General features: G+C 43.0%; 1 protein-coding gene across 2 annotated transcripts in view; it reads right to left on the bottom strand.

The window, feature by feature from the left end:
- Wwc2 (WW and C2 domain containing 2) overlaps positions 1–15,637 on the bottom strand; it is a 154,470-nt gene that overhangs the window by 61,165 nt on the left and 77,668 nt on the right. Inside the window, exons 3-4 of one of the 2 annotated variants that reach the window (XM_005066684.4) lie at positions 8,239–8,442; positions 6,870–6,946 (exon numbers count right to left, since the gene is read on the bottom strand). In XM_005066684.4, coding sequence (XP_005066741.1) covers positions 6,870–6,946; positions 8,239–8,442 — 281 coding nt within the window. Of the gene's footprint in view, positions 1–6,869; positions 6,947–8,238; positions 8,457–15,637 lie in introns of both variants that reach the window. The other variant, XM_040731738.1, reaches the window with a different exon arrangement.

Raw genomic sequence — 15,637 nt, 5'->3', positions numbered from 1 at the left:
ATACCCTTTCTATTTAAAATAAAACAACAACAACAGAAAAAGGTATGACAAAAAGTCAATAGCAACCCAGAGAGATGGGCTGAAACCTCTTTAACTTTGAAAAGAGTTGGTAAAAACTGTTATTGAGCTAACCCAATCAGTATCGCACTGACAAACGTAGTATTGTACTTAGAATCATTTGGGATAGAACAGCAGATCAATGTAAATGTTTCAAGTCTTCCGCATCTCCGGGATATTAGCCCTCTTCACACTCACCACAGTAACACAAGAAGTGAAAATCCTAAATGTCCATCAACAAATAAATAGAGGAAATATGCTAGACACCCACAACGAAATAGTATTCAGGCACATAAAAGCTAGAAGATTCTGCAGTGTGTGTTAACACGGATGGGCCTTGAGGACTTTACATTAACTAAAAGAAGCCAATCAGAGAAGAGTAAGTGGTAGCCGGTTCTACTTACATGAAGTACTCAAGTTAGTCAGACTTTCAGGATGGAGAACAGCTTCCAGGGGTAGAGCGAGGGCAGAGCAACTGTTGCTCAATGGTAACAAATTGTCCCATATACTGTGCAACAGGGCACTCACAGTCAACAATTCAGTGCTCAACACTCAACACCTGTTAGGATTCACGTTAAATGTTCCTTTCACACCTAATAAAAACTGAAATTTTAAAAATCTAAAAGTGAGCTGTGACCTCAGATTTTATTGTGTACTGGATGACAATGACACCGGACGCTGACCTGAATTGTCTATGGCCACATTACTTAGTTTATCTAACATTAGCTGTAAGCACAAACCTTTCTATTTTAGGGAGTCTGGTACATTCCCTGAATGATTCTTATTTCAAATATCAATTTGAAAATAAAATGGATTTCATTTCTTAATTACGACACAATTCACTCCCATTGTATTAACAAGTGAGAACAGATCTGGTTTCCGCCAGACATTCTTTCTAGTTGTTCTTTGGCTGTGAGTTTGGACTGCAGTAGTAATTGACCCACCTTTCTTCACTACTAAAGGAAGGTCGTGGTTTTACTTCTGTGCTCCACTTCAGGCCACCTTCACATACAGGACACAAAATGAAAAGACACAAGTGTGGAGCACAGCCTGAGGATTAAGCCAGCAGTGGTCTACACGTCTACCACACACTCTCCACCGAGGTAACAACGGGCAGTTGTTCCAGGCATTATGCTAATCACAGCCATCCTCAAGTCTCACAATTATATACGATACTGATATATGGGACCTGAAAGCAGTGGGGAATCTAGCAGACACCAGGTGGATCCCAGGAGAAGGTTTAAAGCTCCCGTTAGAACTACAGTAAAGAGCCGGGCGTTGGTGGCGCACACCTTTAATCCCAGCACTCGGGAGGCAGAGGCAGGCGGATCTCTGTGAGTTCGAGGCCAGCCTGGTCTACAGAGCAAGGTCCAGAACAGCCTTCAAAACAATACAGAGAAACCCTGTCTCGAAAAAACAAAACAACAACAACAAAAAAACGAACTACAGTAAGAGGTCTAACTGAAACCTATGACCCATTCTTCCACTTTGGAAGTGTCGATATTCCTGGCCCAGAACTGAAGGCATAGACCTTCACAAGCTCAGAGTCGGAGTTTTCTCTTATGCCAGAACTTCTGGGGTGATAACCATTATCTAATTCAATGCTTCAGTTCCCTGGGGAATCAAATCTCACAACCCAGAGTATGAAGTGAGAGGCAAGAGACTCAGGACAGTCCCTGCGTTCTCCACTGACTAAGCTAAAGCAACTGACATTCTAAATTGATTTCAGGGTTATTTCTGAGAGTTAGGAAGACATTGTGATCAAATGCGCATGACTGGAAACCACAGCACTTCTCACTTCGTGCAGGCTAGTGCACTGTTTTACTTCAAAAGCAGGAGAACGGAGAGGATGACAAGGAACAAAAGTAAATCCGAAACCTGTAAGGTTCCAAAAGATCAAGAGACGGGCAGGTTTCCCAGGCTCGCCCCTGAGGTGAAGCTGGCAGCATTAAAGCTATAATGAGCAAAATGGCATTTTACTAATGAGTGCCTTCCGTTTTCACCGTCTCTCCATTGTCTTGTGGGGGCTTCTCTGTAAGACAAGAAAGGGCAACTGTCAACCTGCTCCTTCTGGAATCTCTCCTGACTACTGCTCCTACCCTGTACCACCCGTCGTATCAACTCCAGATGGTAAGAAGACCAAAGTAATCACTTGTAAACTGAAGAAGGTGTGTGGGGGGGGATCAGAACCCCAGGTGCTGCTAGGTCCATTTGTGATGACTAATTATTGGATTTTTGTCATAAGAAACAAGATGGCTGAATGAAATATTTTTTTAAACTCCAATAAATATTTGTATAAAGCCAATGAGGAAAAAGTATATTAGCACCTATGAATTATCCTGTCTCAAGATAAAAATACTAAGAATAATGTAAAACTTCTCTACAAACACATAAAAATAACCAGCAAGTTATTGGATAACCCAACAATTACACACCAAGAAAATATCCAGAGACAGGAAACTGTATCTTCACAAACATGCATACATGATGTTCAGTCTCACAGACATGGAAACAACTACAACTCAAATAGTCACCGACTGATGGAAGAATACGTACAGTATGGTCCCCAACACCAGAAAGGAGTGTTGTTCTCATATATGCTACCACCACACAGAGAGACCTTTAAGACATTACAGAGACAAAGAAGCCAGCTAAAGAAGACAGAATGTTACAGATGACTGTCCCAGCCAGTGTTCTATTGCTGGGAAGAGACACCATGAGCACAGCAACTCTTAGAAAGGAAAACATTTAAATTGTAGGTTTGCAAACGGTTTCAGTGGCTTTGTCTATGATCATCATAGTACAGAACACAATCCGAGAGAGAGAGAGAGAGAGAGAGAGAGAGAGAGAGAGAGAGAGAGAGAGAGAGAGAGAGAGAGAGAGAGAGAGAGAGAGAGAGAGAGAGATGATCTAATAGGATTGCGCAGGTTGGCTCTGGAGTCAAAGCAGGTTGGGATCATAGGCATGTACCTCTTTAAACTAAAGTTTATACAAAATGCAAATACCAAGATCTTTCATGTGTAGTGAAAAGTCAATCCTTATTTGTAGTGATTCATATCATATGGCATTTTTTATGTCAAGCACATCGATATGATTTTATTACATTATTTAGAATACTGCTTAAAGCGCAATGTTTTATTTTAATTATTTCAACTCTATTCACAATTACAAATCAAACCTTAAATTTAATTGCACAGGAGACTCCAGAGATACAGTTGTAATGAGCCCTCAGTCGTGCTGGGCTGGGCTTTTTGGTGATTTATCTGTCTAAGATGTATCGCACTTCGGTAAGTAACCCCTGTTCCTGCTGTGTGACCCTGGATCACTGGGATGGACCAAGTCAGGGCAGTTGTTTTGGTCTACTCATGTCCTATCTGTGACTAGGCACCCGTACATCTCCCCAGGAAAAGCCACACAGTAACTTGGTAATACTGCTCCATCAAAGCTTGTTTATACCCCAAACTGTCAGCGTGATGTAAAACGCAGGTGGGCGCCAGAGCGGTGTGGTTAGTTCCTTCACCAATTACCACCTTTGGACACCAACCTATGAAAGCAGCTTGTGTGACCTCAGAGACTCTATAAAGGTACCCATCCCCTTCTTCCCCAAGTGATACCCAGCCATCACCCCCTTCCTCAGGTGCTACCCAGCCAACACTCAGAGAGTTAGCAGAGCCAGCCACAGTGCTCAAAGCAGGCTCTAGCATAATGCAGCAGCAGTCGCTGACTGCTTCTAAAACACATTTTCAACTGTCCCTCTATCTGAGGACAATACATAATGACAGTGTGAGGATGTCTCACATTCTCTTCTTCAGACTCACCTTCCCAAGGAGGACATGTCTCTCTGGCTCACCTTGTAGTCACGAGGTGACAGAACAGGTACAATATATAATGCCCCCGATTAAGCCCAGAAATCCTGGCCCAATATAAGCCTTGCCAAAGGTCTGGGGATGTGACCACTCAGCGGAGAGGTGTCCTGATATTCCCTGATTGACAGGACCCTCTTAATGCATGAGAGTCCTTGGGATGTTTTTGTTTTTAAACAAAAGTTTCAATATTTTCTTCTGTGAATACACAGACTACAGTGGTCTTCTGTGGCTATGACTTGTATCACAAAAGATAATTATGAAAATGGTTAACATTTCAAAGGACAGTAGTAACTTCCTAAAAAATCACAATGAACTGGTAGTAGAGTTTGGGAGGAACGAGTTTTAACAAAAATGCCTTTATTTCCATGTTCTCAAAATAAGTTATCTAATAAGAAACAAATCACAGTAGCAACGTTCATAGCACACAGAAATGGGACAGAGCATTTGAGCCCACTGTACAGCAGTCTTGAGAAATACAGACCACTGTCTGAGTAGAGGGTCCCTGACACCCTGAAGACTATTTACTATGAGGTGACAACAGGCCATTTCTACACAGATTTTATAAATTAAATGAAGAGAATCCGGACTTCATTAGACGGAATTTGAGTTTGTGCTTTGGGGGTTTTGTTTGTTTTGTCCTGGAACCTGAGCTCAGGGCCCTCCGTCTATTGCTGAGCTATACCCTCAGCCCACAGGCGGACATTTCATGCTTTTTTTTCTGAGAACCATGAAGTAAACTGTAAGGAAAACTGAAGCTACTGGAGAGCCACTAGGCCCACAGAACTATGTTAAAGGCCCCCAGGGTGAAAGGAGCCCAGCCGTGACCCACATATGATGCTCTGTCCTGAGGACCATGCTATGCAGTAAGCAGAGCATCCAAGAATGGTGGGCGGAGGTTGGGAGTTCAGTCTCATGAACTGATGGGGTTGGGGGGGGGGTCCTGCTTCCATGGGCAGCTCTGAGAGCTCTGCCCTAAGAGATGGCTAACCTGGAGGCCGACCCACCCTAAGAAAGGGACTGAAGACTGGATTTAGTCTCTTCCAATTCTGGCTGGATTTCTACCATCTGCTCCCAACCCAAATCCCTACAAGAAGCAAAGCAAAGTGCTCTGCAAAATGCAAGATCGCCCAAAGCTTAAAGCTGTCTTTGTACCACTGCACGCGTACTATGTGACTCTGAAGAAGCAAGCATGTGTAAGGATCAAGAACTGACCAAAAGCCAACAGAAAAGCAGACTAGACCCAAGGACCCAGAAGACAGGAGATCCAGGCCCTGGAGTAATCAAGGCATGGAAATGTAAAGTACTTTGGCTATTTTGGTCAAAAATATACATATTAATGTGCAGAATGTGGGCAAGGAAACTAGAAACCAAATCAATAGATAAAACCATTGAAAAGGAAACAGTGAGTAGAATTGTCTGAAATAAGTAACAGTAGTAAAAACTCCAGTTGTTTGAAAATGAAGCAATATACTTATATCTTTGGTTTCTCAGAGAGGCCGGCAAGGATTTGGAACACATGACAGTAAAAATTCAAACTTCAAACCTATGGAATGTAAGCAAAGGTCATAGATATTAAGTGACTTAGAGCCTTAATGCAAATATTTGGAAGCAAGAACAGTTAAAACCCTGGCAATACCCACCGAAAAACAGACGGTTTTGCTGGCTTGTTTGTCTTGAGGGACATGCTAGGCAAACATTCCAACTAAGCTAGTCCTACTAAAAGATGTGTTCATTCTTTGATACACCAATTCTACCGTGTCTTAAAAATGTGTAGATGTAGCCAGGGATACATGCCCTTAACCTCAGCACCGGAGAGGCAGAGGCAAGCAGATCTCTGTGAGTTCAAGGCCAGTCTGGTCTACAAAGTGAGTTCCAAAAGAGCCAGGGCTGCTACACAGAGAAACCCTGTCTCAAAAAACAAAACACAGGCCGGGCATTGGTGGCGCATGCCTTTAATCACAGCATTTGTGAGGCAGAGGCAGGGGGGATCTCTGTGAGTTCGAGGCCAGCCTGGTCTACAGAACGAGTTCCAGGACAGTCTCCAAAACAATACAGAGAAATCCTGTCTCGAAACCCCCCCCCCAAAAAAACCACTAAAAGCATGTATGATATATACACAGAGATAGTTATTAATGACCAGGATACACGTCTGTGGTAGAACAGAGAAATGTGTCTGCCAAAGAAAATAGCTACTTAGCTTTAAAAGTGAATGTGGATGAATCCTGAAATAATGCTGGGGGAAAAATGGAGCGACATACATGGGAAGCATTCCAGTTAACAGAAGCATTGGCCTCAGTGCTGGAAGGTGAGCATGGCTTCTAGCGGAAATGGCGATGAGAGACAATGTGACAGGGCGCAGTGGAGACACCTGTGGTTATGATGATGATCTGCAATTTGCTCATAAACCGTCCATAAGATCTCCCCCCCATCAAGGTAAACAAGATCGGTATTTAGCAGCTTGATGGAAATAATTAGAGCAATGGTCAGGAAATAATCCATCCTCAGAAGGGATGACAGACCTACAAGGCTGTGGGAGTTGCAGACCCGTTTTTAAATACCAGGGCATCTGATCAAAGAGCAAACTGTCTTGGAAGACAAAGGGGGAAAGTAAATTATCAGGATGCAGATTTCCCTTGCATATGCTAACTGCTAATAAGAAAAGCCGGCTATGGCAACAAAGGTATCCCAGGTTATGGCCATGCTACCTGAAGGTACCTGGTCTCATATGATCTCTGAAGCTAAGCAGGGTCAGGCCTGGCTAGAACTTGGATGGGAGACAACAGTAATCCCAACCATTCTTTGAACAAGGGAGAAAGGCCGGGCAGCTGGGCAGAGTGGAGAAGCTCCCTTCGGAGGCAGAGACAGGAGACAGTCACTCATGCTTCCTCCATGGCCCGAGCTTCTGTGCACTTACTCAATCAAGACCCACAATGAAGACAATCTTACCCTTAATCGCGTGGTGGAGATCTCAGCTTTTAAAATATCAGGATCGTATTTAGTGCTGGATGAAGACCCTGAGAAAACTTTTAAGAGAGAAAAAATATTACTTGTCAATTGTAATAATTGTAAGCTTGGAATTTACTGATTTTAAAAGTAAGGTTTTGTGGTGCATGCCTTTAATACCAGCACTCAGAAGGCAGAGGCAGGTCTCCAAAACAATACAGAGAAACCCTGTCTCGAAAAGCCAAAAAAGGGTAAGGTTTTGGGTCATGACCTGGTATTGGGGGAAAATGCTGGGGGAAAAATGGAGCTAGCTCTATATCCCAGTTAGATGAGATGTTGAAGCAGAAAGATTACAAAATCAAGCAAGTTCAAGGACACCTTAACAACTTAGTGAGATTCTGTCTCAAAATAAAAAGCAAGAGACTTGGAGAGAGGGTTTAGCACCTTTCCTGGTCCCCATAAAACAAACACCACACACACACACACACACACACACACACACACACACACACACACACACACGAGCCAAGATCTATCTTCTTTTGAGATAGGGTCTCACACTTATGTCAAGACTATTTTATTTTTTGAAACAGAGTCTTACTATGCAGCTCAGGCTAGCCTCAAAGTTGTAGGGATTCTCCTGCCTCAGCCTTCCAAGTGCAAGAATTACAGGCATGAACCACTAGGCCTGGCTCTTCAGGCCTTTGTCATATTAAAAACAAAACAAAACCTCAGGATACAAAACACTGAAAGGAACTTGTCTTGGGTACTTAAAGAGCTCTGCGGCACAGCTCCTTAGGGGGCTACGTCTTAAAACTTCGGAGCCTATCAAAGCTGTGTCTTTAACTAGGGCCAGCTCCCAATGACTAACGCATGAATAGAGGAGAGGGAAGGGACTGAGGTCCAACAGTCCCAGTTCCTCCCTAGGAGCAACAGTGAGCAAAAGTCACCTTCAAAAGGCTCAAATTTGGGCTGCAAAGAGTGCTTGCTGCTCTTCCACAGGACTGAGTTCAGTCCCGAGCACCCTCATCGGGCAGCTCACAACTCTCTGACTAGTTCTACGCATCAGATGCCTCCAGCGCCTTTCCTTGTTCTGAGAGAGAAATTTACTCAAACAAAAGGCAACTGGGAAGAAGCAATAGGAGAAACAGAAGCCCAGTGTCCAAGTGGGGAGACTTGTGGCTCAAGTGGAGATGGGCGTTTCTCTGGGTGTGATCTGTTGGGGTCGCCCTCAGCTCTCATGGCTTGGAGGAGTTCTTGCCTAGGAGGGAACAGGCTCAGAATTTAACTCCACAAAAGTGTGAGTGGCCTTCGCCTCTCTAGAATCTCATCTCAGTTCTGGAGTGTGACCAGCCAGCCACACTGTACTCACGGCTTGTGCGAGAACTGGACTTCTCCTTGTAGGCATCGTTCAAGCGGACATACTCATCGAGGGCCAGGGCCAGCCTCTGCTCTTTCACATGGTACAGCTCCTTCTGCGTCCTGAGTGCATCCTGGGCCACGGAGAGATAGTCCTTGAGCATCTTCTCCTGCTCCCCCCGCCACTGTTTTCTCGGATCTTCAATCTGTGTGGTTTCTGAAAAGACAGTACTGGGGGTCACTGTTGGGATTTATGTTTGTGGGATTATTCATTGAGGGACCAACTAGCTTAAATTCTTGCATCCTCTAAAGCATCTACCAGAAACTTGGACATCGTGACTTGTCTAAACTTGGATATGGGCTTGTTTTCTTCTATTTCCTCCAAAACCACCCCTGGGCCTTCATTTGCAATCCTTGACAGCAATGTATTCTAACTATAAGCTCTTCACACAGACATCATCCATCCATCCATTATCCTTTTAAGAATCCCCTGGCTCCCCAGTAACCAGAAAACAAGAGCTAAATTATCATCAGCATCCGACCCCGTGGTCACACTGAGCCGCAGGGACTTTTGAGGGGCCACACTTCCACCTACTTAACACGGGACTCCTGCCCTCTTACCCAGGACATCAGCACTTCTCCTGGCCAGGCCCTAAAATTCCCTTTTATACCCACAACAAAAAATATGAAAATCAAGAGAACATTTAAGTTTTAATGGCAACTTTATCCAGGTACTATATATCTGTTGAATCTATACATACCGGAGCTTATATTTCTCTGTGGGCATTTCATTTTTCTATGAATTCATATTTGTTTTACCAGGAATATCAATCACTAAATTTAAAACAATTGTGATGGGGGAAGTCCTTCTGTGTATATGCTGATGAGTAAAGCACTGTTGGCCAATAGCAAAATAGGTGGGACCAGGAGTCACAGAGGATGCTGGGAAATGTAGTCAAGAGTAGAGAGTCATCGCCATGAGATCTCCTGGGAGAAAAGGACTCGTCAGGAGGCATCCTTGGAAAGATAAGTCCTTATAAAAATATATATTAGTAATTATGGGTTAATAACTAAGTCAAAACTAGCCAATGCGAAACAACAGCAAAATGGCCAGCAGTTTCATAATTAATATAGTGACTTGTGTGCTATTTGGGAACCAAATTGGCAATGGGACCCAAGCAGCAGGCGGGAAGACACCACGTTACACAATTGAAAACCAAAGCCACCTTGCTCTTGCTCTAAGGAGCAAGTCCCTTAGTGACTGGGAAAGTCTCCAACCCAAGCATAACCTCTGCCAATGAACATGAGCCCTAGGATGGTCCACCCTAACCATTTTATTTAATAATGAATGCATCTGCCACATACTGGTGCAAGGAGCTGCCCTGTACTGGTATCTGGATTGGGGTCAATGGCAGTTATAAAACAAAGTGTAGTGTTTGTGAATCTACTAGGATGCTAGTACAGGTTGGCTAAGATACGTTTGTCCTGACAAGTCATGTTTGTCCTGACAAGTCACAAGGAATACATATTTTTGGCCAGAGAGCAGGTGAAGAAGCTCATGTCATCAGTGACATGCATGTTACACTATGAAGTAACAGCACCACACATTTCAAATGGCCAAAATGTAAAACTGCCAGTGCCCAGTGTCAGAGGAAATGTGAAGCAACTACATACAGCTATCATTCATAGTGACAAACAATGCCCAGTGGAATAAATGTTTCATATAACATTTAGCTTATTGTCATGCAGCCCAGTATTCGGCAATTTCCTTACTTACTCGGGAACTGTGAGACTATGTATTAGTGGAAATGCCTGAATACAAACATTCACTAGCAGCTTTATTCACAATACACAAAGGCCATCCACTGGAATATTTAAATTTTGATTTATCCATACAATAAATACTACTCAGGAATAAAAAGAAAAGGAGAACTCTAAGCGGTGATGGTGCATGTCTTTGATCCCAGCACTCAGGAGGCAGAGGCAGGCAGATCTCTGTGAGTTTGAGGCCAACCTGGTCTACAAAATGAGTTCTAGGACAGCCAGGGATGTTATACAGAGAAACCCTGCCTCAAAAAACAAACAAACAAACAAACAAAAAGAGATACAAAGAATATGAAAGTTTGTGTCAGACCCCAGACAATACTTATTATATAACCCATTTATATGAAATCCTGATCAAAGGCAGATCAAATCCAGTCACAGAAAAGTCACTGGGAAGTACTCATGATAGTGGAGGGGACAGAAACCTTCTGTATCTTGGTTATTATGAAGGTTATATGGTATACACCTGTCAGAACTCATGAGCTGTATACTGAAAACAGATGGAACTCAGTGTATGCTACACCTTAATAAAGTTGTCTTAAGGGACTAGTAACGTAGCACGCACGCACGCACACACACACACACACACACACACACACACACTCCTTTCCTGGTACGGCAAAAGAAAAGAATTGCCAGCACCCACATGGTAACTCACAAACATCCGTAACTCGAGTTCTGGGGGATCTGACGCTCTCTTTTCATCTTGGCATCAAGCATGCGTATGGTGCATGTGCACAGACATACACACATGGTACACACCCAGACATATACAAATACAGTGCGCGCGCACATACACTCACATAGGCAAACACTCATGCATAAAATAAAACTTACAACTTTAAGAGAGAGCTGAGGCCTTCGCTGGCCTATGGGACTGACTCTCCGGGGGCCAGACTGTCCTGGGAATGTGTGACCTAGCCTCCAGGTGTAATGTTAAACCTACACAGTTCAGCTAGGGAAGGACGGGTCCTCTTGAGGCTGAGAGAGGCCCTGGGTGATTCACAATAGAGTAGGCCACTGTAGTCACAGCCTCAGACATACAGCTCTGGCTTCCTATTCATTGGCTAATAAAAGCTGAGCTTTCTCCAAAGCACAATTTTAAAAATATAAATATTTATTTAAATTAGAAACAAGCTTGCTTCGCATGTCAATCACAGCTCCCTCTCCCTCCCCTCCTCCCCCACCCCCTACCAACATCCCCAACCTCCCACCCTATCCCCACTCCGCTTAGAAATATAAATATTTAAATACACAAAAAATGAACATCTCATGTAATTATTGGGAGTAAACACAGGCTACAGCCACAGTCTCAACAGGAGATGTCCTGAACAGGCAGACCCTCCACAGCAGAATCTTCAAGGACAAAGCAATGTGGAACAGTAATCTGGGGAATATGCAAGGTGTACAGAGATCACAGAATAAGAGGCTAAAATGCTCCGTTGTATATTTATATATTTATTGCAACACAAACCTTTAATAGTCTAATGGTGTTAGATTAACCTCTAGCATTCATACACATATGACTGTACTCTGCCTCAAAGTACAGAAACTGTCACACAACAAACAGGAATGTATGGTCCTAACATCTTCCCAAGTTGGAGGGGAACAGAACTTCTGGAGTGGGCTGCTCTGTGCTCCTGTTGTTTCTCTACCCCACCCTGCCACCAGAAGGGAGCCAGCTGCTGGGGCGTGGGGTGGGCGCCCAGTGGAGAAGTTCACTCTGTAAGGGTGAGGAGGCCTGATGCCAGCGACAGGAAGGCCAAGAGCCACAGCCTGAATTTCCAGCAGAGCATTCTCCAGCAGAGGCTGGGTAACTCACCCTGGCACCTGGCTAGGAGTTTATAAAAACCATAGCCAAGACAGCTAAACCTTGCCTGCTTCAGGGTCCACAGTCATTGTTAAGATAACAAACATTACTAATTTGTCATGATGAGATGTGTAACCATTAAACCCATTAAGTGAAGAGATGCAAGGGCTTGCATGTTTTTAGTTAGAATAGTAAGGAGGCATCCCTCAGGTTCAGCTAGTCATATCTGTCCCCATGTTTGGGAACTGGTATACTTAAATAAATATTTGTCAACAGCTAAAAGGCCGTGAAATCTTGCTACAACATTAACATTCAAATTAAGGAATTAAACACTAAAGATGGCAATAAGCTATTAGGGCTTTGTGGGATAATAACAAATGCGTTTTTGATGAGTCTGAAGAAGCACTCGAGTAGACTGCTTTGGATTTGTTACAAGAAGAGGCAGGAAACATTTATATTTCTGAAATATTGCACAATTCAAATATGAACTACAAAAGAGAATTCCCAAAGGCACCTTCCAAGGTTTCATAAAGCAGGACTAGGCTCATCTCCATCTGTTATATTTGCTGAATGGATTTGAAAAGATATTTATTAAATGTAAACACACAAGAAGAGTGTTTTACAAATGTGGTATTTTTTTTTATTAAGACCTTCTGGCCTTGGGAGATCACTATATCATAATGCAATGTAATTTGCATGCTGTCTGCTATATTAAAGTAGTAATATATTACATGCTTTCAAACATTACATATCTCAAGAGAATTCACATCCCATCAGTTTCATAGATGTGGGACTTTACAAGCAGGGAACACAAAAGCTTATCATGGAAGACAGCATTACACCTCAGAGAATTAGTGTTTCTGTCTATAATGTACATTTTTATTCTTCCTGCTGTGCTCAAAACAAAGAATGGAATTAATATGAACAACTTTTCTTATTTTCTTTTTATAAAGGAAAATTTACATGTTGCCCATTTCTTCCACGTACAATTATTAAGTAACGACTGGATGCAATAGACAAAATAAGACATTGGAGGAAATTATAATGCACAAAGTAAACTAAAACTCAACAGATTTCTTTAGAAAAGGATGGTTAAGTCTATAGCAATTTAGAGAGTGCAGCTATAATTAAACAGGATACCAAGAAACAAAACAACAACAAAACCAGGCAAGTGAACCTAGCCCCAATGCACCTCTCCAGTCATGACTCACATGGCCCAGACACAGAGTTTCCTTTATTCTATCTCCAAGCCCTGAGTTCTCTTCGGCTCTAGCTTCTTCCTTCTTCCTTCTTCTATCCATGGCCCTAAGCTCCGCCACAGGCTATCTTTCTCCAGTTAACATAGCCAGCCCTTAAGGATGACCTAGCACTTTCTGCAGGAATCCAGGTATGCTTCAGAAGGAAGAGACTGACATCTGTAGCCCTGCTCCCAGTGCAAGGGCATCTTCTCGTGTGAAGTGGGAGACTCTCCTTGTAAGCCATGGTGTGCCACAAAAGAGTCTATGCGAACTCATGCGAGGATCTGACTGTACTTTACAAGACCACCTGGAAGAAATGAGAGGCCCCACTGCCAAAAGATTTGACATGATAGCACAGAAACCTTTTGTGATGAAATTTACATACTGTGTGAAAGAAAGAAGTTTAGAAAACACTATAATTGTACTTGGAAGCATAACATGATTTAAAACCCCAAGTATGTTTGTGCCTCGACAGGAAAAGGACTAAGAAGATATACATTCAAGAATCAGAAAGTTGGTTAACTTTAGGTCTTGTATACATGGGATTTTCTTTTATCCCCCTTTCTGGTTTTTCTGCACTATTACTTTTACGAAATATATACTAAGACTGCAATGGCTGAGTTAGGGAAATGGTATAAGGAAAGAAAGGCACCAATGAGAAAAAGCACCATGAAGATAGATGAGATGATTCTTAATTCTTTTGCATTTAGTATTCATAAGAACCCAAATGTGGACCAGACTGTAGTGCATGCCTTTAATCCCAGCACTTGGGAGGCAGAGGCAGGTAGGTGGAGTTCTGTGAGTTTCGAGGCCAGCCTGGTCTACTGAGTGAGTTCCAGGACAGGCTCCAAAGCTACACAGAAACCCTGTCTTGGGGGGGGGAGGGGTAAAAAAAGAAAGGAGCCCAAGTAAAAAGAGTGTGAGATGATAATATAAAAAATAGAGTCAGATTGTGGCCACTGGTATGTGAACTATGCTCTAGTGACTGAATATGTAGTCAGCACAAATTGGACCTGATGAGATTAAAGGGGGGGGGGGGCATGAAGTTGGGAGATTTGGGAACAGTTAGAAGAGAATGAATATGATCAAATTACACTGTATTCATGTACAAAGTCCTCAAAGAATAGTAAAAATATAGTAACTTAAAAAAAAACCCATTCAAGGGACTTCTTCTAAGGGGTCTTGTACTGCTGAAAACCCAGGGTGGCATGGGAAGGTGTTTGTCTTAGTTAAAACACCATAGCCAAACACAACGTCGGGAGAAAAGGGCTGGATTTTTAAATGTCTTCTAACAATTCTCAAGTTATACTCCCTCACTTAGGGAAGTCAGGAGAGAACTCAAGGCAGGAACCTGGAGGCAGGAACCGAAGCAGAAGCCATGGATGGATGAATGATGCTTACTGACTGGCTCTTCCCAGCTGACTCAAGCCTGCTTTCTTTTCTTGTTCAACCCAAGACCACTTGCCACCTGCCACCCAAAGAAGTGGCACCGCCACAGTAGGCTGGTCCTCCCATATCAGCCATGCTGGCCCCTCCCACATCAATCATGCTGGCAACTCCCACATCCATCATGCTGGCCCCTCCCACAACCATCATTAGTAAAGAAAACGCCCCCACAGACTTCCCCACATGTAATCTGATAGAGACATTTTCTTAACTGAGGCTCCACTTACCAGATAGCTTGTGTCAAGCTGACAAAAGACCAACCAGGACATGTCTCTAGACAGGCTAGAAAAGTAAGCTGAACAGCCTCCTGTAGCCACAGTGAGGTGGGACAAGAATGTTTACATCAGGCATGGCACCTTCGTGCAGACCAAGCACTGTGTCTGCGCTGCCCAGAGCAGTCTCTTATGCAAATGAAGGATTTGCATGAAATATATATATACACACACACACACACACACACACACACATATATATATATATATATATATATATATATATATATATATATTTTTTTTTTTTTTTTTTTTTTTTTGCTGGACCACCCTGGGAATTGCTCTCTCTGGCTGTCCTAGGGGAAGATGCTTGATGGAGTTCACGGAGGCTTGTGATAAAAAAGACAAGGGGAAAAATAAATCTAGCATACACTGTTCCAAACAGTCATGGCTAGAATAACAGCATCTGGAGACAAAATTGGATTTCAGCAGCAAGCAGCTGTAGTTACAGCATAACTTCCTCTAGGCAGTCTTGGAGTTCTTAGTATCTAAGGCAGCCTGGCCAGCTGTTTGGCTAGTAGTCCTCGACTAAATCAGGGAATAGACTACCTATGTTAGTTAGTCAAATTATCCTGGGTGCCCAACAGCTAAAAGGGGTGCCCACTCTAAAGGTCTAATATCAGCGCTATAGTGATTTAAAGAATTTAACAGGGCTCTAGCAGCATCGGGAGGAGGCAGATCCCAATACATGTGTCCAGTTAAGAAATCTAACTATATTCACATGTTTTCTTCCTTCTAAATAAAAGTTTGTTTTATTTAGGGGACTTGGAAGATGCAGACAGAGAAGCAACAGAAAGACTTGTGAATAGTGTGCTCTGTTGA

The sequence above is a fragment of the Mesocricetus auratus genome, unplaced genomic scaffold (genome assembly GCF_017639785.1).
Source record: "Mesocricetus auratus isolate SY011 unplaced genomic scaffold, BCM_Maur_2.0 Super-Scaffold_100026, whole genome shotgun sequence".
NCBI classification, from domain to species: Eukaryota; Metazoa; Chordata; class Mammalia; order Rodentia; family Cricetidae; genus Mesocricetus; species Mesocricetus auratus.
The sequence above is the reverse complement of the archived record's forward strand: the minus strand, read 5'-3'. Positions and strand labels throughout refer to the sequence as shown.